Source organism: Coffea arabica, chromosome 6e (genome assembly GCF_036785885.1).
Source record: "Coffea arabica cultivar ET-39 chromosome 6e, Coffea Arabica ET-39 HiFi, whole genome shotgun sequence".
Classification (NCBI taxonomy): Eukaryota; Viridiplantae; Streptophyta; class Magnoliopsida; order Gentianales; family Rubiaceae; genus Coffea; species Coffea arabica.
The window spans coordinates 6,178,900-6,202,691 of record NC_092321.1 but is presented as its reverse complement, the minus strand read 5'-3'; the positions used below and the strand labels follow the sequence as shown (position 1 = coordinate 6,202,691).

The window sequence follows — 23,792 nt, the reverse complement described above, 5'->3', positions numbered from 1 at the left end:
TATAAGATACCATAGATAAAGTGACGATTGACAAAAAAAAAAAAAACTTGTCCCAGTTTGGTATAAAGGTAATGTTTAAACTAGAGTGGGCGCGGGTCGGGTACCCGTCCCATTCACCATTTGGCTGACCCGACCCGCATCTTGCGGGTCAGTCATTTTTTGACCTTTACTTGCCCCCGCCCTATTTATCATTTAATTTTTTTTAAAAAAATTATTTATACTAATTTAATTTTATATTTTACATTCATCTAAGATTTAATAAATTTTTTTCTCAAAAAAGGTTTCCCACTAAGAAATAAGCATGTGAAGAGAATATAAGATAAAGACAAAAAATTAAAAGAATTCAAAATCAATAAAAGTTTGAAATAAGTAACACAATTTTTAATATATATGTTCCACATTAATTAAACTTTTTTCTATAAAATATAAGATCATGACCTCTACAAATGAATTTTGTAAATAAACTATAGTCTCTCATATTTGTAATGCAATTTGTTCAATAAAATTACTTATTTAGTTCTAAATTATTATTTTTATAGTGTGTGTATAAAAATAAAAATAAAAATATAAAATATATATATGCGTGGCAGATCGGGTACCCGCGGATTTTTAATTATGTGACCCTAACCCGCCCAACACCTTAGCGGGTACCCGACCCTCTTTTAACCCGATCAAATAATAAAAATCGAATATCCTAATTTTCATATCGGATCGGATCAGATATGACGGGTTTTCGGGTTGGCGGATAATTTTGCCCACCCCTAATTTAAACTAGGGGTGACAATTCGGGTCCAATCAGGTTGACCCGACCCGTCAAAAAATCTGTTGACCTGAACCCGACCTGTCAACTCGTGACGGGTCAGTATATCTGACACGAACCCAAAAATTTTGGGTTGGCGGGTCGACCCGAAATGACCCGAAAATTAATTTTAATTTATTAATTTATCACTGTAAATTCTAATAAAATCAATTTCTCACAAAATTAATTACATCATCAAGTAATAAAAATTTAAATAAATAATTTCAAAATCAAATCTAAAATAAATTAAACACCGTAAAAGGTTTTATTCCAAACCAAATATAAAAAAAATTAAAACGAATTATATTATTTGTCCAAATATAATAATTTTAACTTCATACAAGGTAAATAAATTCATTTAGGATTAAGTAATTAATGCCTTTGAAAAAAAGAATGATTTAGTTTAGTTAGATAAAATAATTTTTATGTTTATTAAATTATTTTTAATTTGTAAACGGGTCATATCGGGTCATATCAGGTCACCACGGGTTGACCCGAAATTGACATGTTTTCTTTTTGGGTTCATCGGGTTCGACCCGATTCTGACCCGAACCCCCAAAACTTCAATCCAAACCCATTAATTTCGTGTTAGATTCGTGTCGTGTTTTCGGATCGTGTCAGAAATTGCCACCCCTAGTTTAAACGATGTCATTTCATTGACGAAAAAGGCAGTGTTCAAGATTGGATTTTCCTGAACCAATTGCCAAAGCCACGAGAAGAGCCTCAAGGTTTTAACCAGCGGCTACAGAGTTACTCATCTAATCCGGTGATCATTCAGTCCTCTTCGAATTCTCTCTAAAAAAACAAAAATATTACATTTTTCTGGATTTTTTTGTAAAAAAATTACTATAACGATTAGATGTATATAAGGTAAAAAGATGATTGGAAAATTACTTTCCAAACAAAGCCTGGATTTTCCTAGCATCACGCTTGTTAAAATATTTTAAGAATATTTAACTTATTAAGTAAATATATACATATTGCATTCTGCATTTTAATATTTTCGTAAATTAAATTTATTTTTATCAAAAGATTAACACTTAAAACTATATTGACTAGTGTCCCTACGCTTATTAGCCAAATCCCTCAAGATTTCCAACCTGTTTCTATCCAAACACACTCTTTGTTTCTACTTGTGTAAGAGATGGTAAAAAAGTTTGTTCAGGGAAATAACGAAAATCAGAAATTTATTGGAAAAGACTATTTTGCAGTACTACAAATTATTTAATACAGCATCCAGTCATATACTCATACGGATCTTGCACTGGGCCGATTAGGGTCCTCCCTATCCGCAGAAATGGGTTGGGCTATGTTGGGGAAACCACAATGCAACTCTTAGTTAGATTTGTTTGGGCACGGGGCCTGTATTTTTGGGATAAGCCATTCAACTTGTTAGTTTAAGGCCTTAATGCCACAAAGAAGAATACCCTACCTGTGGTGGTTGATGAGATTAACATGTGGATAAGCAAGTAAATTTCATCTTTTACACTTAGATTTGTGGCTGTAATCTTATGTTTATCTTCTTAACCACATTAATACAGAACCTCGACTCCGACCAATCCCCTGGAAATGGGATAACCAAAGAACCCTTGGGAATGGAGTAATTTATAGTAAGATGATGTATAAATACGCATGAACAAATAGATCAAAAGTAAGGCAAGCTGAAGATTTAGCCCACCGATGCATATATAGAACAAAAAATAAATCATAAATTCATTCGGACACTCCGAGAGGAAATAATTAAAAGCTCCCGAGAGACACACTTCTTCCTTCCTATAGCTGTTGCCAATAAATCAGCGATCTATACATAGCACGTTCAATCTTAGAAACAACGGCCTGATTATATGGTGGGAGCTGCATCCTCAGAGAACTGCAATGATAACTCAATATGTAATTTTGCAAAGATAGAAAGTATTTTAAATATTAGAATTCAAAAATAAAAAAAGCATTAATATGTGACTAACCTGACCGACAAGAGCTCTAAGCTCATCATCTAGAGAGTCATTCCTTTGATGGCCATGGACATCTATGTCCGAACCATTAAAAAACTGCATGTCATTAATATGCTCATCTTCTCCTATTAATTCATCTACCTGAGCCTGCATATCTAATGCAAGGCCAGTTGTTCCAGCTTTCCCTCTTGAATCTGTGCCTCCATTGCCGCCATTATAAGCAACGAAAGTTCTTGCCTCGTGGTGTCCTAGAGAATGGAATTAGAGAAACCATTCGTGATATAATACTATACAAATACAGGATGCAATGACGATTTCTTCTATAAAAGGAGGGTCCGTGCATTTTTAGGAGAATTTACACGCCCCAACTTAAAACTTTATATATCCACAATTGATTCAAAGATCAAAATTACCTGGCAAAGGAGTTGCTTGACCTTTAGGATCTCTACCCATGTGATTACTGTTACCAATATGATTGATCAAGGCTCCAGGTGCAAGTGGGCAGGTTACAATCTCATTGATCGATTCACCTCTCAAGGTATTCAAGAAACTCGAATGGTGTGAAGCACTGGTATGTATTGCTCCAGACAGAGGGATTTGGAGTGATACTTGTTCAGAGTCAATAATTGTATTTTTATTTCTTCGGCACTGAATTGGGTGATACTCTATAGAGTTGAACTCAGGTTGAACATCAGGAAATATTGTCATTAATGGAGTCGGCGTCAGTACCTGTTGTTGAATGTGATTCATATCTCGTGATTGCGAGGGTACTAGACCAACATTTTGTTGGAGAAAAAGATCAGACAGGTGATTAAGAGTCAGAAGCGAAGGATTATTCTGACTTCTTAAATTGTATCTCCCATAGGCAGTAGAACTATTGGAGTGATTCACTGCATGAAAACCTTGATTCTTAGAAGATGATGCCCGGATATTAGCATCATCCAAATGCCTCCTCATGTTTGCATCACAATGATACTCAATCTCCTGCCTTGCGTCTTCATTTTGCTTTAGAGCCGCGTTCCTGTATTTCTGGAAGTCAAAGGAGTAGTTGTAAGCTGTTGTCATTGCAGAATCATAAATTTTTCAGTACTACACTTTTTGATACTTTGAGGAAGGAGTATGAACAATATTGATTATATAACATGCAATTAGCTCACATAATAATTACATTCTTTAAATTTCAAGGTAAATTCCAAAAGTTCAAGGGATAAGAACAAATGCCAAACTTACTTGAAGGTGACTTGCTACGTTTTCTCTGGTTAGGTGGGGCTCATTCATGAGTTCAAGAATCTTCTTTGGAACCGCTGCAGCAGAGGACATAGTGCAAATACAGAATTAAACGACAGGACTCTTAATCTAAACATGGAGTATCATTTTTGTCCCTTGAAACATCTTACGTATGCAAAAATAACACGTTCTCGTCATCCATCTTTCATCACTTAGTTAAGGCTATATCGCTGCCTATTATCTTTAGAATGCCAAAACCATGCATGCCTTCAAACATAGATAACTCTGCCTAATAGACATCAAGAGAATTATCTGGACGAGCGAAAGCAGATGGAGTTAATTAATTACGCCTAAGATTTTTTGAGATCACATACACAGTCCTCTCTATAAATATGACAAACTCTTACCAAATTTTCAAGGCAAATACAATGATGATGGATGTAAATTTCAGACGTATAATGAGATGCGTGTCTCGATATGTATTAGGAAACAACACTTACCCTCTTGACCTAGTTGTTGCACAGCAGCCACAAACTGTGCATGTAATTCCGGTGTCCAGGTGACTCTGGCCTTCTTATGCTCCAGGAGGGGTGGTGCATCATGGGATTGAACAGCTTGACCATCTTCCACTGTGTGATTCTTTTTGTTGAGCACTCTAGCACTTCTTCTGATTGCCCTATTTGCTTCCATTTTTTGAGCTGGTACCCTACTTGCCATATTTGCTTCAATTTGTTGAGCCGGTATCCTAATTGCCCTATTTGCTTCGATTCTTTGTGCTGGTAGAGGATTATACGTTGTTTTTCTTATCACATGCTGCCAAATATTTTTGAGGATTTCAAGCCCAACAGGCTTTACCAGGTAGTCGCGTGCGCCATGCATAACACCTTTTTCGATGACTTCCAAGTCATTATTTGCCGATGTCACTGCAATCAATTCAATATACAGAAATTAAATGAGTTCTAATTTATTTAAAAAAGGCAATCAAACTGCATGATTCCTATGACTAATTTGAGACTACTACTGAACACAAATCTTATGGAGAAGATCGAGGTTGGCTCATCACTTATAACGGGGATGTCCATCTCCAGGCCTATGATCTCCAGAAGTTTGAAAACATCCATGTCAGACCTCATGACATCTGTAATTACGATGTCATAGCTATCTTTGTTCTTCCTCAATATCTCAATAGCTTCGGCTGCTTTTGTGGTGGCTGTAACTGCAAATCATCAAATACTCGTCATCATGGAAGTGGGAAAAAAAATCAGCAAATAATCAGATTCGAGTCTGCTCTAATTTATGTAACGGATATTATGTTCTCTATCGCTAGGACCAAACATGTAAGCGCCAACTCAACAATGAATATATAGAAGAGGTACGTACAAATACACATTAAAAGTAGGAAAGGAAGTAAGGGTAAGTAAATTTCTAAAATTGCAGAATAATATCAAGGAATCTATGAGTTTTGACTTCTCTTAAATTTAAGACTTGCTAGAGCAAATAACCATTAAGATTTTTTTCTTAAGAAAAAAAAAACCCTGAATTTTCGCCTTGCAAAACCCTACATCCTCGTTTGCTATTCCTAGCCTAAAACACAAGAAAACATAAAACCCCTAATAACTCAACCAACTTCCTTTTCTCGCCAGACCCCGCCCAAAAACTAGAATTTCCCTAGTAAAAAAAAAAAAAAAACACCCCCTCTTCTCTCACGAAACCAGAGAAAAAAGAAAGTAAAAAAAAAAATCGCCCCTCTCCTCACGAGACCAGAAGAAAAAGAGGTAGGGCAAGGGAAAATAAATAAAAGGATCCCACATGCATGTAAAACTCGTACTGCCTTGTAATGCAAGTTTAAACTACAGCAGACCTTGATAGCCACATTTCTGAAGTTCAAAAGCGAGCACTTTGAGGCAGACGACATTATCATCAATGGCTAGAACTCTTAACCCTTGAGAAAAATGATTGTCGCGCTGTTGAAACGAAGGCTGAGAAGCCAAGTGAGCGTTAAACATCTTGCCGGACATATATATATGTATTGCTTAGCAACGTAATCTTTTTTGTGTAGATATCACAGTAATTTCGTGATTCTGTTGAAAAGCTGGAGAGGTTTAGGAGGTTTATTGGGCTAGAATTTCTAGGACTTGGTTAAATATCATATTGTGGGGATATATATAGATAAAGAATTGTACTTTGATTTGAGAAACCATCACATATTAAGAAAGATTTTTTTTTACTGAAATATATTGGGTTCAAGGTCTTATTACAGAAATAATATAAAGTTAAAAGAGGAAAATGTATCATTCGCAGTGAAACTTACCGTGTTGCCGAGTTTCCTAATGCTTATTTTCTTGAGTTTCTATATAAAAACCCATTTGAAAAGGAAAACCTTGAGGGAAAATAGGAGTTTTCACTTTAGAAAGAAAATAAGTGTATGCAGCAATGGCCCCTTGCTTTTAGTCACTTTTCAATTTATTGGGATTTTTTTTTTTTACTATAACTAACACGGTTGGTCTCGTTAACAGCAGCCATGATATACCTGTTGAACAAACAATTTATTTTCTATAAGTCGTTTTCTTTCTTATATATATAGATCATCTGATACAGTTGAACTTGGCTATTTTCTGAGTCTTTTTCTTTCTTATATATTTTCTATAAGTCTTTTTCTTTCTTATATATATGTAGCTCATCTGATGCAGTTGAACTTGGCTACTTTTTGAGTCTTTTTCTTTCCGAGTCTTTTTTTCTGGGACAATGCTTTAGGAACGATAGTTATGGTAACGAAATAATTTTTACTTACTATAACAGGTTGTTGCACTTTTAGCGACCATTGGATTACTTGTTAGACCTATCTACCTAAATAGGACAACACCTAAAAATATGGAAGTAAGTTTCCCACCTAAAATAGTATGTTAACCTTAATAGATTAGTAATTTTTATACCTCGAAAGGTAAATTGGAATAAAGATTAAACTTACTTTTTCAATAAATAAATTACTACTTTATATCCCAAACTTACTTTTTAGAGAGTAAGTTTAGTTCAAGTAACAATAAGTTTTTATACATAAATAGTAATCCTTACTAATAACATGGTAAATTTGATTAATGATCAAAACTTACTGATTTTTGGAATAAAAGTACAATTTTACATTAAAAAATGATCTCAAACTAGTATTAGGAAGTTTATTTGAAATAATGATAAGATATTTTATTAATGATTAAAACTTAGTACTTTAGTTAGTAAGTACTCGTAATATACATATATAATAAATAATTAGAGGTATAATTTAAAATTTTTTTGTATTTATATATTTTAAAATACTATGAAAAGTAATTTCACTTTTCAGATAACCTTGAAAATATATAATAAAATTTTGTCATATTATAAGTTTTTAATCATTTTCAATTTTTAAAAAGTTTGAAAGTTTGGATAACAATAACAACAAATCGTCCTAGTTATATATAGAATATCACTTGTTTATATATCACAATTTTTATAATTTAGCACCTATGAATATAATAAGATGATAAAGTTTTAATAAATTTACATCTGGGACACAAGAATTAATAAGAGTTAAAGCCCAAACAAAATGAGAAATAGTATAACAATAAAAATGACAAAATTAGTATAACAGTTTATATAAGAAAATTAGTATGATCTGGACTTTTTTCCTTGGGAGATTGTTCATAAAAATAAGATCCAACAATTAAATGAAAATCACTTGCACATATAATCTATTGTATAATTTAAATTAAATTCAGTTCACGTATAAAATGGTCCAAAAATAATTAGCGCACTATGATACAATGTTATTTTAACAACACAAATTTTTTTACTGAAAGTCTCAAATATCCATGACATACATATGAGGGATATTTTACCATATTTATATCTAACTATAAGCACAAATTTCATTGTCGAAAATAAAAGACATGAAAACTTGCACAAATATCAAATTTATTAAATCAAATAATAAGAGAGTTACAATCTCTAAAAATTCTTTTTTCTTTTGATAATTACAATTTCTAAAAATTCTTGAATCAAAGAAATTAATTTCCTAATTCTTCTCTTCAAAAGCACTCCTAATTAAAGCATAATAAAATCAAGTTTTTTTTAACTTTTTAATGTAGTAGTTATGTTTACTAAAAAATTAGTAAACCATTCCTACAATGCATTGCCTCTCCTAAAAGTACTAATATTTTGTAAATAAATTGAAATAATTTTGTAAAAGATTTTATGCATTTTCACTAATATAATCAAGAGAATTTTGCACCTTTAAAATATAAATAGAAAAAAAGGAAAATGGTATGCGTATAAAGGTGACCAAATGCAATATATATCACATCATGTGTTTAGATATGATTTGTTAAGCAATCAGTAATTTAGTCCTAGTCAATATATGATGCATATTGATTTCTTATAAATAAAAATATAATTTAGCAATTATGCACTAACAGAATTCGTAGTTTGAATGCAATCAATTGAGCACCTATTTCTTTTTTTTTAAGTAGCTATTATTTATTTTTATTACTTAGGTTATATATTTACATGTAAAATAACAACAATAGCATGCCAATTCTCGGACCAACATAACTTTAATTATTGTTAACTAAACAAATTTTACATTGATAAAAATTAGTCTAGAAAATGAAATGTTAATGGCAACAATTGGTAAAAAATAGAAATCTTTTAATTTTGGGAAAATAAAAAATAAGTTCCCAAAATATTTCACTTTTTTTAAAAAAAATCTGAACTTGTTAATTAAATTCAAAATGATTTTATTATAAAAAATATTCTTCGTCAAATTAACATCAATGATTAGACATGAGATACAAATATGGGGAAAAAAGAGATAAAAATATGGTAAAATATCTCTCATACATATATCATGGATATTGGAGACTTTTGGCAAAATAATTTTTTGTTGTTGTTAAAATAATATGGTATTGTAGTGTGCTAATTATTTTAGGATCATTTTGTATATGAACTAAATTTAATTTAAATTATACAATAGATTATATATGCATGTGATTTTTGTTAGTGGTTGGATTTTATATTCGTGAACAATCTCTAGAGAAAAAAAATTTCAGATTATACTAATTTTGTTATTGTATTAATTGTTACACTATTTCTCTCATTTTGTTAGGTCTATATTAATACAAGTTTAATTCTTATTATTTCTTGTGTCCCAGACAATAAACATATTAAAGCTTTATCATTTTATTATATTAATAGGTTTTAAATTATAGAAATTACATAGATAAGTGATATCTTACATATATATAAAAAATCTTCTCCCACGTTGATCCACGTGGTTGCTTTTGGAGAGGAAGCCAATTGTAGTAGATCTCTTTTGCCAAAAATACCCTTCAAATTTTAACTTTTAGGCTGAACAGTGAACTACTGTTAAGGGTCATACGTCTTTTACCATCTAATTACAACTTTGTCCTACCAGACATAACATCACCTCAAAACAGTAGATCACTGTTAAGGGTTATTTCCGACATGTTGGATCAAATTATCCTCCTGTCCTTTTCATTGTTTCCCGTTTCTTCCACTACTCCTCTTCTCTTCGGTGGAAAAAGAGCAGCAGACAAGCAGCTGAACAGCTTCTAGAGACAATGGCCAAAAATGGGTTGTCTACCTGCTGGGTGCTCTTCCAAAATAAACAAAGAAAAGCATGAATTCAACTCTTCCACCCACTTGGTCAACAATCTCATGCTTTCTCTCTCTTTCCCCTTACTTTCTCCTGGTTTATAGACAAAGAAAAGTGCCAATTGAATTCCTCCAACATTTGGTCAACAATTTGAAGATTGTTTTCACCAAATTACGACTGCTCATCGGATTTTGTGGTTTGTCCTCTTCTATTCATTTTTATTCCCTAACCATTGTTTTCCTCTTGCTTCCTCTCTTTTTCTCTGTTTTCCGTTCTTTTGTTTCCCCCTCATTTTCTTTTTGGTTCAGACCAAGAACATTTTCTTTCTGGTTCAGACTAAGAAAAGTACCGCTTGAATTCCTCCAGCACTCGGTCAACAATTTAATGATTTTTATCCTAAATTATGGCTATCTATCCAAAAAAAATTTTTTTTACTTCTGTACTCTTTATCATATCCCAACTATGGGATTGTGGTTTGTCCTTTTGTATTCATTTTCATTTCCCGGTTGGTAAATTATCAAGAGTCAAAAGAAAAATCTCTGACAACTTATCAAGTTTGCATCTGTATCCACTCTCTTCATCATGGCTAATACCATTGTTAGGGATATAGGTATATCGTTTTGCTTTCCTTATTGTTGATCAATTAGCAAAATATCAAGAATGAAGTAAAGTGTGTGCCCTCATATTAGGAATAGAAATACCAGTCAAAAAAACTTCATACTTCTTCTACCTTCTTCTCTGCAACCTTTCGTGCTAAAGGTAACTACTCCTTTTCTTTGTCTAATTTTTGGCCCTACCAATATTAAAGAGACTGGATAATCTGTCTACTTTTTATTTTGGTTGTTAAATTTCTTCAGGGGGTTAATTGCAGTTTGAAACAATTGGTGCAGAGAAACCTCTGATTTAGCATCCACACATTTGCAGTAAGTAGTTGCTTAAATTTTACGTCTCTCTCTTCAGTCCTTCAGTTTCTTGACTTTTCTTTTTCTATTAATAATATAGTACAACTAATTACCAAGGAATGGTTGTTACTACTTACTGAATAGAGATAACCAAGCTAAAACAAGTTAAATTCTCAATCTGAAGTGTAACCTTAAGTTCCAGGCTTATGAAAAAGCATTAGAATGAGTCTTACATATTAAGGTTTTACCTCATGTTGAAGCTATTATGCACAAAAGTTAGGCAACCGATAGAAGAAACCAAATTTAAAATAGATAATCCTAATATTAAGCTTCTAGGATTTGTTGTAGCTGCCTTAAAGGTGTAGAATATTAATTCCTCAAACCTATTTCTAAATGCAGCGTTCCAGGTTTCACAAAACTCTCAAGTCTTAAAACCACAACATGTTTGCTATTTTATGCATTCACATATTCTGAATACAGTAAGTGATGCATAATCTGTTCTATGAATACTATTACACCCAATTAAACATTACAAAATCTGTGGCAGTTTCTCTAAAAAAACTTATTTGAGAGGTGATTTTTTGTGGTTATAGTAGCACTGATGTTACACATTTACTCTGGTTTTCATGTTAATGTGAGAGTACAAGTGCAAGAGACAGGCTATGCATATTTCTCTTTTACCCTATTGTGGGGTTTATGTTAGAAATTCGATGCAGGAAGCAATGTTGTTTGGTTTTTTTTTTCTTTTACATATATTCACATGGATGGAGGCTAAAGAAAGATCTCGAATGTCTTCTGCTGATCATGCAATGAGATTGGAATTGACAATTAAAGTGCATACTGTAGGGGAAGCAGGAGTATTTTGAAACTTTGCCTGACACTGTTTCTAAGAAAGTCGCCTGTCTCCATCTTCTTCACTCTTATGTTAAAGAAATGTCCACTGACAAGGCCGATGCTTTGATGCAGAAGATGAACAGCTTGGGGCTAATTGTAAACCCTCATCCATTTAACGAGATGATGAAGCTTTACATAGCAACATCTCAACATAAGAAAGTGCTCGCTGTCATAGTGCAAATGAAACAAAATCGAATACCAAGAAATGTCCTATCGTATTTGGATGAATGCGTGTGCAGAGCTGTCGGGTGTTGGATCAGCTGAGGAGGTTTACAAAGAAATGATACATGACAAAAATGTTGTGATGGGATGGAGCTCTTTATCTACTTTGGCAAATATTTACCAAAAATCAGGAGCAATTAACCAGGCTTTTTGGGCACTAAGAGAGGCAAAAAATAAACTATCTAGCTGTAATCGCCTTGGTTATGTATTTTTGTCAACAATCTATACCTCTTTGAACAAGAAGGATGAAGTTGTGCGGCTCTGGAAAGCTAGCAAAGAAGTAAAGGGCAGAATCACATGTGCGAACTACATGTGCATCTTCTCATGTTTGGTGAAACTTGGTGATATTAAAGAAGCTGAAAATATATTTCTTGAGTGGGAGTCACAGTGTAGGACATTTGATATTAGGGTGCCAAACATTGTTCTAGGCGCATACATAAGGAATGGCATGATGAAGAAAGCTGAATCATTATTTATCTGTTCATTGAACAGAGGTAGATGTCGAAATTATAAAACTTGGGAGATATTCACAGAGGGATGGGTAAGGAGCAATGAAATGGATAAAACTATAGATACAACGAGAAGATCCCTTTCTACGTTGGAATATTTGCCTTTCGTTCTATTATTTTCTTCTGTTTGCATCCTCATATAGCTCACTGTACCTGAAGATATTCAGCTTTGGTTCTTTCCTATTAAAAAAACACATTTCAATATTTGTTACACAATACTTGGGCATTGGCACAGCCAAAAATACTCTAGTTCCATATATAACTAAGAAAATGTGTTGTTATTATTATCCAAACTTTTAAACTTTTCAAAAATTATAATACGACAAAATTTTATTATTTTATAAGTTTATTTGAATGGTCAACATATTTTTCATAGCATTTTAAAATATATAAATACAAATAATTTTTAAATTATACATATAATCATGTATTATACAAGTATATTACGAGTACTTACTAACTAAGGTACTAAGTTTTAATCATTAATAAAATATTTTATTATTATTTCAAATAAACTTCCTAGTATTGGTTTGGTATAAGTTTTTAAAGAAAAATAGTACATTCGTGCCATAAATTAGTAAGTTTTGGTCATTAATCAAATTTACTATGTTATAAGTAAGAATTACTATTTATGTATAAAAACTTACTATTATTTGAACTAAACTTACTCTTCCAAAAGTATGTTTGGAATATAAAATAGTAATTTATCTCTTCAAAAAGTAAGTTTCATATTTATTGCAATTTACCTTTTGAGATACAAAAGTTACTAATTATTATGGTTAACTTGCTATTTTAGACGAGAAACTTACTTCCTTATTTTTAGACATTATCCTATTTAGGTGGATAGGTCTAACAGGTAATCAAATGGTTGCTAAAAATATAATAACCTGTTATATCAAGTAAAAACTGTTTAGTTACCATAACGATAGTTACTACAGTATTTTCCGTAGCTCATCTAATGCAATTGAACTTGGCTACTTTCTGAGTCTTTTTCTTTCTTTTTTCAAGTCTACTGTGGGGGATTTTTTTTTAATTTATAACAAATATATTGTTAGATTTATAAGTAAAGAATTATATCTCATATTGGTTCGAGATACAAGAAAGAGTGATTAATATGTAAGTAAGGTCCGAAACCGAATAGCTTAAACTTTTGGATTAGAGTTGGATTCCTGACTTATATATTGGACTCCTTGATGGGCTCTCTCTAAGTATTTCTCCCTTACAAGTGGTATCAACCCTTCAAGTTGTAAGACTGGGTTACTCATAAGCAAGTGGATTTTTCTCGGAGTTGGACTGGTGAAAATTCTCTTCTTGATGATGGATCGAAATACTAAGGAATTTGGTTGGTGTTAGATCAGGTGCACCATAGGTTTGGTAGGAGGGTGGATCCATGATTAAGAAAAGATGTTATGTCTCACATTGGTTCGAGAGACGAAAAAAGAGTGATTAATATGTAAATAAGGAACCGAAACCTAATAGTTTAAAATTTTGGGTCAGTGTTGGATTTCTACCTTACATATTAGGCACTTTGGTGGACTCTCTGCAGACGTTTCTCTATAATATATATTACTCCTACAATTAGTTTTGGGGTTAAGAGCGATCACAATTTTAGGTTTTTCTTTTTAAATGCAATGGGTATGTTTCCGGCAAAAATAGAAAATTCTGATGTTTCGATGAGCGCCATATAAAAATTAGTCCTTAGTTCTATTGACTTTTTTTTTTCTTTTCTTTTGTGTGTAGGAAGTTAGACAGGTTAAATTGAATAGATTAGTCCAATTTTTCATTTTCGCTAAATAGCCCACTTAGACAGATGATGGGCTATACAATTGCCTGATCTAAGACCTTTTTTTTTTTTTTTTTTTTTTCTCTCCGTAGTGTCAAAGATTCTTGATTTTAAACTCTCCAAAGATCCGTAAAAAAATTCAATCATTTGCACGGATGAAGTCTTGGTAATAGTCGGTTGGCTCAGATGATGTTCCGAGTTAATTTACACACTCCTCATGAATGAAGAAGGTCTCATTTTTTATCAACACAAGAACTTGACTTGAGGTTCCTTTTTTTTTTTCTTGCAACTAGTACGTGACTTTGGTGCCATATATATATATCTCCTAAATGAACACAAGAAGACTTTGAAATTAAGCTCTCTTAATCATATATTACCTGACTTAACACTCCAAAGTCCACATCAACCCTACTGTATCTACATGTCCAAACAAAAATGTCTCATTTGGTCATACAGTAAAAAGCTCGTAATGAAATTGTTGACCCAAATCTTGTTTTAACCGCAAAGGCCGAACCAATAATATCTCATATCCAACTTTTTGCTGGCATCCTTGGATTGGCCTTTAACTGAAATTAAGGTTTTTCTATTCTATGCCTTAGGGGCACAAGATGAGAGTAATCACATTAGCTAAGAAAAAAAAAAAATATGATGTATGTGAGATTTTAAAAAAATGATTGAAAAATGTGTAAAAGAAATATTCATGACAAATGCAAAAGATTTTATCCAGAGAAACGCAGTCCAAACAAATTTTAAGTAGCACTAGCACCAGACAAGTAGTAATAAGTAGTTTGATTCATCAAAACTTGTTTCCTCAACGAAAATCGAAAAGAAAAAAGGAAAAAGACATTGGGCAGCTTCTAGCAATTGAAATGGGCTATAGTTACCTTGTGAATTCTGGGATCAGACTTTCAAATCCTCTCTCATTTTTTGTACTTCATTCTCATAAGATATGGAATTTCCTCCGGCAAATTCACGCTTAAAAAACCGGAAAAATTTCCTCAAAATGCCATTCACATTTCGTCAAATGATTTTTACCATCATTCACTCTTAAAATAGTAACTTTATATTTTTTACAAAATCAAATAAATAAATTTTGGTCACAACCTGGATTTTCAATCACTTTTTATCTTAAATTCATCACATGACCCATATATGATTATTTTTCTTAGAGGAAAAAATGTTAGATCTCATTTATAGTTAAACAAATGATCGTTCCATATTCATTTTTGCCTTAAAAATGTTGGATCTGACCCAAATCATCTACATTTTTTTCCTCCAAAGAAGTGGAATTTGACCAAATTCATATTCATTTTTGTTACTAAAAAAGGGATTTAATATTTTTGTAGATAAAAAATAATTGTATGTGAGTCATGTAGTGATTTTAGACTAAAAAATGATTAAAAACTTAAATCGAAATCAAATTTTGATAATTTAAATTTATAAAAAAACATAAAATGAATATTTAAAAAAAATGTGAACACATTTTGAACGATTTCCCTAAAAAATACATGCCCGGGGGAAGGCCGCTGCACTGAGTGCAATATGGAGGCCTTCCGCTATGACTTCCCCTGGACGTGCACATCCCGACAATGGACATGGCATTAATACTTTGGACGACTACTACTATTATTTACTAGAATGAAAAATCTTTTCTTGCTCTCTTCATCAGAAAATGAAACAAAACCAATATTTTGTTCCAAAAAATATTATTGGAATTTGGAAGAAACAAAATAAAATCAAAATATATAAAATAAAAGCAAAAGTCCCGGAATACCCACGACTACAAGCGAGAAAACGAGTAAAGTGGGGTTTCTGGTTCTGGTTCTGGCTTTCATCCCATCTTCAGAAAAATCTAGTCTCCAACGTCGCCAACCATCGTACCCAGTCAACACCAACCCACCCCCGGCCCCCGGCCCTCCCCACCCCAGCAACCACCTCAGTTTATCTTCTCCTCTGTCTCTCCTGCCTCGAAAAACCCTAGTCCGATTATTATTATTACATTTATATTATAAATATTCCTTTGTTATACATACATATTTGTTGATTGATTGACTTTCTGCATTTGTCCCCAAGAGAGTTGTTTGATTATTGTTGTTATTGTACATTAGCAGTTGCTATTATGTCTTCGGAGATCGAGGTGGTGGAGGAGGTCGAAGAATCCAGAGATCATGGTCGATCATCGCCTACCTCCGCCGTGTCCACCACGGCCAAAGGCACCGGGGGTGAGATAGAGGAGGAGAGCTTGAGGAACGATGTGTACACGGCTGCGGCGTATGGGGATATGGAGAAGCTGCAGAGATTGGTGGAGAACGAGGGCTGCTCTGTCTCCGAGCCGGACTCCCTCGGTCACTACGCCCTCCAATGGGCCGCCCTCAACAACCGCACTGCTGCTGCCCAATACATTATTGAGGTCAAGATTGATTTTTTGTTTTCTTGTTTATCACTCCGTAGCTCACTATTGGTGCCTTAAGTACTTTTTCCCCGAAATCATTCAAGTATTGTATCGCGTTTGTCACTCCAATTAATCCGCAGTTGATTTTCTGCCTATTGTTGTTGGACATAGTCAATTCAAGAGTCAATAAAGATGTGAAGGTGCTGAGGATATGTGAATTTTTATTGTAAAAATGTTACTGAAATTTGCACGGTCAACTGGGATTCTGATCTCGTGGTATATGGAAAATGAAGAACAAATCAGATGAGGCATGTAAAATTTGAAGGACAAACTATATTCTTCTTGAAATGAGGCATGCAGGTGTACTTAGTATTCAAACACTAATCCTAAAGCTAGTGTTGCTTGGATTTCAATTATTTCTAGGGGCATCATATGATATGGTTTCCTTTCGTTGAGTTGAATATGAGATGGACTGGCATTGAAACTACCATTATTATTTTTTTAAAATGCTGTAGTTGAAACAATGGCCTCAGTTTGAGTGATAGTTTTGTTGTGACACATTGCTGGCAGCGTGGTGGAGACGTGAATGCTGCAGATCATACAGGACAAACGGCACTCCATTGGAGTGCAGTTCGGGGTGCTATCCAGGTGGCTGAAGTTTTACTTCAAGAGGGTGCTCGGGTGAATGCAGCTGATATGTATGGCTATCAGGTTTGTTTTCATTCAAAAACTTTGCTTTATGTACCATTTTGCTGTTTAGAAGACTGAGTCGTATACCTTAAGACTTGTATGGTTTTGTCATAAATCGTGATCTGTACTCTTATGTCTCTGAGCAAATACCTTGTCTTCATGTTGAATATTGAATTCTGGATACTTGCCATCTTTGTTGCAGACAACTCACGTTGCTGCGCAATATGGTCAGACATCTTTCCTTTATTACATTGTAACAAAGTGGAATGCTGATCCTGATGTCCCTGATAATGATGGAAGGAGCCCTTTGCACTGGTACTTGAAAAATGTAATTTTTATTTTCTAAAATCAGAGGAAAAGCTTTTGTTGCAATTTTTTTAACACTGTTGACAGCTAGGCATGTAGGTATTTGAACACCCATAATTGTTTTTTTTTTTGTTGAATTATCCAAGTCTTTCTTATACTATGTCATCCCTTAACTTTAGATGTTATGAAAACTTTGAGGATTTCTTCATCCCTGATGTGATATTATTGGTTTCTTAGCTTTCTATTAGATCTTAGTCGTGTTTTCAGCAGACACATACTTGCCAAGAACTTGCTAGCTGTCCAGCATGCCTATGAGCCTGACATATTTCATCAATATGCAATCTTTAGGCTATCCATGTGAAATTGAAGTTAATTCAGATTCAACCAACATTTTAAAGTGTGTGGTTGGAATGTTGTTTTGTCTTTTACATCTCTTTAAATCTTAAATATGTATTCAGTATCCCATGCTGAATACTTCCCTTCTTTGATACTGGTATCAACAGCAAAGGGGAATATAGAGCTCCAGTGCATCAGTTGCTTTTTGCCTGCAGATGCTGCCAGCTTTTGAAGTTTTACCGTTTATCTGTATAACAATAATATGAATTGAGTGCTCTATTTTCACTTTGGAATGTAATTGTAGGGCTGCATACAAGGGTTTTGCAGACTGTATACGTCTTCTGCTATTTTTGGATGCATATAGAGGAAGACAGGATAAAGAGGGTAACTTTTAAATGTTTCTGTTCCTTTTTTCCTTTGCTGTAGACATGAACTATGAGTTTGAAAAGTACTAACAAGTGAGAATATACTGCTTAAATTTAAATTGATCTCTCATAATGCTTCCATTTTTAGGCTGTACTCCTCTACATTGGGCTGCTATCAGAGGTAACTTAGAAGCATGCACAGTGTTGGTACAGGCTGGCAAGAAGGAAGATCTCATGTTGACAGATAATACTGGCTTTACACCAGCACAACTTGCGTCTGATAAGAATCACAGACAAGTTGCATTTTTCCTTGTAGGTATCTAATAAACTATTACATGTGATGTCAAACTTACATCAACATACTCTACTATTTGTTGTTCTTCGTATTTTGTGCTCCAGAAAATTAGACTTCAAGTTTTTATTTAATTTTTTAATTTTTTAAAATTTTTTGCAAACAACTCTCCAGAATATTATTCGGTATTGACGATTTATGGCAATTAAATTGGTTAATTGCTACCGTTGTCCGCAGTTAATCCACCTGTTTAGGTTGTCAGCTTGTCTTGTTCAAAAGCATTGTGTTGGTTTTTTAGTGTCCCTTAGTTGATCTCAGTCTAGTCATGGCAAGATTAGCAACACACTATATTTTGGCCAACTTGGTGCAAATCTACAAGTCTGAATAGCAACGAAATCTTTGATTACTATGGACACTGATGATGTGATATTTTGCCCTGTGGATTCTTTTTTTACAGAAGCTTCCTTTTGCTTTAGATCTATTTTTTGTCAGTAGCATGGGAATATGCATGTTTCAGATTGTGAGAATCATTTGCCTGGACATTGTCTCAGCCTTCTAGAAGTCTTTTTGGATCACATAGTCATGACGACCATGATATCTTCTTTCCTTAAGTTGGCACAAATATCACTATTCCCAGAAGTATCCCTACATTTATATGTGAGTCATTTGAACTTCATGTGGATATGCCTTGGAAAATGCAAAATTTCACAACGGATCAGTGAGTGGTGATTGTTTCAGAAACCTGGTAATGCAGGCTTTCCACATGGTGAACTTCCAATAGAGTTGTGCTTATCTTTTTATCTTTTTGATTCCTAGGTCGAAGCCCACTATCATTTTGCAGTACATGAGCAGTAGTTCTTTGAACATTATTGGCTTCTGACAGAGCTTTTCGCATCCATGTTTCTGAAGTATAAAGCTTGTGTTTTGCAGGGTAATGCCAGAAAGCTGCTTGACAAACGTTGTGATGGAAACAGCCGCCTTGGGAAACTATCAAAATTGGGGCTTGCTCCTGTTCTTTGGTGCACAATATTTTCGCTTCTTGTGACCTACACTCATTCAGTAATCATGGGTACCTTTCCTACTAGTTGTTGGTTTTTCATTTGGGCCTTACCTGTGCACGTTATATTGCCTCTAATATGCTGTATTACATTCGCTTGAGTGCAGCTCCAAATCTGCCAAAATTGACAGCTGGCTTCGCTCTTCTCGCATGGCTGGGTGTTTTCCTAGCAACTTCTGGATTAGTTTTGTTTTACAGATGCAGCAGGTACTCCCTTTTTTCTTTATATAGTTGGCGACCTAAAATACAATCTTTCATATGCTTCTGTAGACTTGCTGCTGGATAAGTAGTTGTGATACTTAAAGGTGGTTCTTATAATTGTCAAAACTATTACAAAATCTTGAAGTTCTTAATCTTTCCAAAGCTGTAGGACTCTTGTTATCAACACTGTTCTTTTCCATTGATCATCTCTTTGGTTGAGCCGATGTGGTGAATTATTAGGCCCACCAACATTGAAACTGCCCATTTCAAGATTTCCATTTTGTCATTTGTTGATTTAGTTGAGCACTAGGACTAGCTTCAGAAATGCTTTTACTTGCAATAGGCTTAAAAGCGTGGGGCTTTTTTTATTGCAGCAAAGATCCAGGTTATATTAAGGTGAATATGCATGATTCCCAGAATACAAGAGATGATGTAAGTTGCCCCAACCCCTTTTCTTCCTCTTGGTTCTCTATTACAACCTTAATAATGTATGGCCTTAAGTTGTACGAACTAATGCTTCCTTCATGTTAAATCTTGCTCTCTGACTAGATGCATGTAACTTGCATTTCATTTGAGAGATATTCTTGAAATCTTATCAGTATTTCATTTGTAATTTTCTGTTAGGAACCCTTGCTGAAGATGGAAATAAATCATCCTGCACTACTTGCTGGGAACTGGGCTCAGCTTTGCTCTACCTGCAAGGTGCTATCTATTTCTCACTCTTCTCATTTGGACTTTAGTTTTATATTTGTTGTTTTTAACCTAATTTGGTCATCTCATATCAGATTGTTAGGCCTCTTCGTGCAAAGCACTGTTCCACGTGTGATCGGTGTGTTGAACAATTTGACCATCATTGCCCTTGGGTGTCTAATTGCATTGGCAAGGTTGGTTTTTTTAACCTTTTGCATTTATATCCTATGAATTCATATCTGTTTTGATACTTCATCACTCATTACACGTAGCATAAGCAAGCCAAGTGTTTGAGGAAAAAAGAGCATGGTGGTGGCAATAGTTTTAGGCTACTGTTGCATTGGCAGCTTAAGATAATGATAAGGTCTTTTTTTATCCTGCTGGTCCAAGATTGGTTAAAGTTGCTGCAGTTGAGAAAGCATAGAGCTATATCCAGAACCGTTATTTGCAGTGTGCTTGCAAAACATAGATCTGGTACACCTAGAAGTTTGATGATTCTTGAGGACCTTGAAAATTTCTGTATTACCTGACTTGTAAATGTAGGAGTTACCTACCTGCGTAGAGTTGTGCACGTTATGGGTTTCAATGTAGGAGAAATGGAAACCACCAAATACAAGCCTTTTTTTTTTTTGGTGGTGGTGGTGGTTGTAATAATTACTAAGACAGGTAATTTCTTAGCTGGTTTGGTCAATAAATGTGGGGTATATGATTGTCTCGTGTAAATGTTTAGTAGATGTGCTGTTCCTTTTGCAAATGTATGTGGCTCTGAATCTACAGCTTGTTTTAAATAAAACGTACATCTGATTTATGCTGGCTCTGATCTCATTCAGAAAAACAAATGGGATTTCTTCTTATTTCTTGTTGTGGAAGCCTTGGCCATGGTGATAACTGGTGGTGTTGCTCTTACAAGTAAGCCATTTTTTACCTTTTATGCATGTCTCGTTCTCTTCCTCATATCACGCATTTTTTTCCTGCTTATTATCTCGTTATGATTTGCCTGTTCTTCTACAATGCTATATATCGAACGTGCTTTATGCTGCAGGAGTCTTGACCGATCCACTAGCTCCATCTTCATTTGGGGGATGGTTGAGCCATGCTGCAAACGAACATGTTGGTGCTTTTGCATTTATTGTCTCAGACATTTTCCTCTTCTCAGGAGTGGCTATCTTGACTGCTGTTCAGGCTTCTCAGGTATTCCAACGTTTGTAGAAGATCCTGTAGGAGGAGATGAAATTTCAGTAATGTTTGTCTTGTGAACTTAAATGATTTTACAACTCAAGGGCTGCAGCGAACAGGCTTTAGTTTTTGCTCGGTCTTCATCAGTCTTTTAACACGTTCATCCTTTGGTTCGGAGAAGTATCGTGTTGTTTCTCGACTAATTCAGAATTTTAATTCCTTTTTGGTGCCACAGATCTCTCGTAATATTACGACGAATGAGGTAGCAAATATAATGCGGTATAGCTACCTGCGGGGGCCTGGTGGGCGGTTCAGGAATCGTTACGATCATGGGTGTAAGAGGAACTGTTCAGATTTCTTGATAACTGGTTACAATGAAGACATCGAGCGTGACGAGGAATCAGGTGAATCGGAAGGTATCGGGATGATGCAGATTGGGAGGACGTCAAACCTTCAAAATGGGGCATGCCATTCTCATCAAACCAATGGCAACACCGACGGGAATGGTGGTCATGTTGTAGTTAACGTGAATAAGAGCTCAAACACCCATCAGTCTCATGTTCATTCTTCCCTCTGTACTCATCATAAAAACAACCAGAAAACTGATAGCGTTCCTGTAGGATTAGGAATTGGGCTAGGTGGTCGGAACAGTGGGAGATCTGTGATAGCGTCATGATTAGTCCTCCTCTGCTCTGCTGTAACGGGGGGTGGATTGAGAGATTAATTGCTTGTTTGTACTTGCGACGGTTTGTAACCTCAATAGGTAAAATTCAAATTGATTTTGCTTCGTCCAACTCCGTCCTGTCGGTAGTCTTTTCTGAGGAAGACGAAGAGGGAGCGAGATACGAACTCTTCCCGCGCGCTTCATATCCGTAATATGATATATATATATATATATATATATGACCGAGAAATTTCTTTCCGTGCTATTTGTTTATTATTATTATTATTATTTTTTACACGTAAATCAGGTTCGGTCTGATGTCCATGATGTGTTATTTCGCTTTCACATTAAATGTTGTGCCTCCGCGGTTTAGGTCAGCGAGACAGGATAAGAGAAAAAAGGTGCTTCACAGTGGAATTTGATAATGTATCCAGCCGACTCGTGCTCCCGTGTCCTTATCTTCCTTCTTTCTTATTAAAAAAGAAAAGGAGAATGCGGCGATGCGGATTTTCGTCGAGAGAAACATTTTTAAAATTAAAAAAAATAAATAAATTTTTTTTGCAAAGTTGTGTGCTTACCCCGGAAAAAGTTGGAAACCAAGGATGAGAAGTGAAGAAGGGAAGGCGGTCAGATTTTAAAACTGCTCCTGGTGTTGTGTTTGAAGCCAATAGAAGAAGAAGATACACGCACGGCACACACGGAAGTGGGGGGAAGCAGAAGAAGTGTTTATTTAGAGAGAATTGATTGAATAAGAAAGAAGAAAACAAAGATGATTACCTCACTCACCTCACCTGTCGTTGGATGATAATAATAATGTCAATAGGTAATACTAGTGGGAGTTGATGATGGGTACTTGACACTGATGGGTGGATCGCTTTATATGGCCATCGATGACTATGGAAAATTCTTGGACTCTCTCGGCCCGGCGGTGAAAGCGTCCCCACACATCCAATTTTGTAAAGAAAGAAAGAAAGAAAGAGGCCTCCTCTCATCTCACTCAGGGCCACAGCCACAGCCAGCAGATTTGTGAAAACAAACCGAAAAAAGCACAAACCACCAAAACAGTTTCTGTCATTCAGCTGCTTTACGGAGTAGTCCTGAATGGATGAATCTGTTGTAAATGGATAATCTCAGAATAATCAGTGACCATCAATTTTTCCCGCGAAAATTTAATGATAAGGATCAATATATTTATTTATATACAATTCTAAGTCCCACCCACTTTCGGCATCAGCATGCGAGTGCGACCGCTACGTAGGTGCCTCATCTGAGCGGTTTTTTTCCCCCCTCGGCCAGAAAGAAGAAGTAAAGCTAAAAACAATTAAACCCCCAAAAAAAAAAAAAAAAAAAATCCTTCCTTCTTTTCGTCCAAGCTTGAAGCTTTTGCCTCGCCTCGTCAATGTTCAACGAATTTCCTGACGCACTGCCAAATGCTGCACCGCTTTTTTTTTTTTACAACAAAGTGTGCTTTTGGATTTTGCTGCTCCTCCTCTTCTCTTCCGCTGAGGAACCGATCCGGCCACAACAGTTAACAAAACGACAGTTTATGTTATAGCTCAAATTTGCTCATCCTCCCACCTTCATCCGCAACCCCCCAAAACATTGTTATCATTATCCATCTATCCTTGTTTGTTTATTATTTTTAGGGATAATTTTAGAAACGTCCCTGAGGTTTCTGACAAATTCAC

At 34.8% G+C, this 23,792-nt stretch overlaps 1 protein-coding gene, 1 long non-coding RNA gene and 1 pseudogene across 2 annotated transcripts; 2 read left to right on the top strand and 1 right to left on the bottom strand.

Annotated features, from left to right (window-relative positions):
- Positions 1-10,554: 10,554 nt before the first annotated feature.
- Positions 10,555-12,354, top strand: LOC113695762 (pentatricopeptide repeat-containing protein At5g27460-like; annotated as a pseudogene).
- A 3,344-nt stretch (positions 12,355-15,698) lies between these two features.
- On the top strand, positions 15,699-22,234 carry LOC113695684 (protein S-acyltransferase 24). The gene is made up of 14 exons (XM_027214820.2): positions 15,699-15,890; positions 16,047-16,345; positions 16,898-17,038; positions 17,220-17,332; positions 17,964-18,043; positions 18,173-18,336; positions 19,247-19,385; positions 19,481-19,580; positions 19,949-20,006; positions 20,199-20,276; positions 20,360-20,458; positions 21,095-21,173; positions 21,307-21,455; positions 21,676-22,234. The coding sequence occupies exons 2-14, from the start codon at positions 16,055-16,057 to the stop codon at positions 22,114-22,116; spliced, it is 1,932 nt and encodes a 643-aa protein (XP_027070621.1). The 5' UTR covers positions 15,699-15,890; positions 16,047-16,054; the 3' UTR covers positions 22,117-22,234.
- On the bottom strand, positions 21,025-21,867 carry LOC140009416 (uncharacterized). Its single transcript, XR_011816818.1, has 2 exons — positions 21,730-21,867; positions 21,025-21,479 (listed from the first exon to the last, which is right to left on the bottom strand). It is a non-coding gene; the product is annotated as an uncharacterized lncRNA (long non-coding RNA).
- Positions 22,235-23,792: the final 1,558 nt, after the last annotated feature.

Coding starts and splice junctions, on each gene's coding strand:
- LOC113695684 (XM_027214820.2), top strand. CDS start 16,055: ATGTCTTCGGAGATCGAGGTGGTGGAGGAGGTCGAAGAATCCAGAGAT. Junction 20,007..20,198: donor CCCAGAATACAAGAGATGAT/GTAAGTTGCCCC, acceptor ATTTTCTGTTAG/GAACCCTTGCTGAAGATGGA. Junction 20,459..21,094: donor TGTCTAATTGCATTGGCAAG/GTTGGTTTTTTT, acceptor GATCTCATTCAG/AAAAACAAATGGGATTTCTT.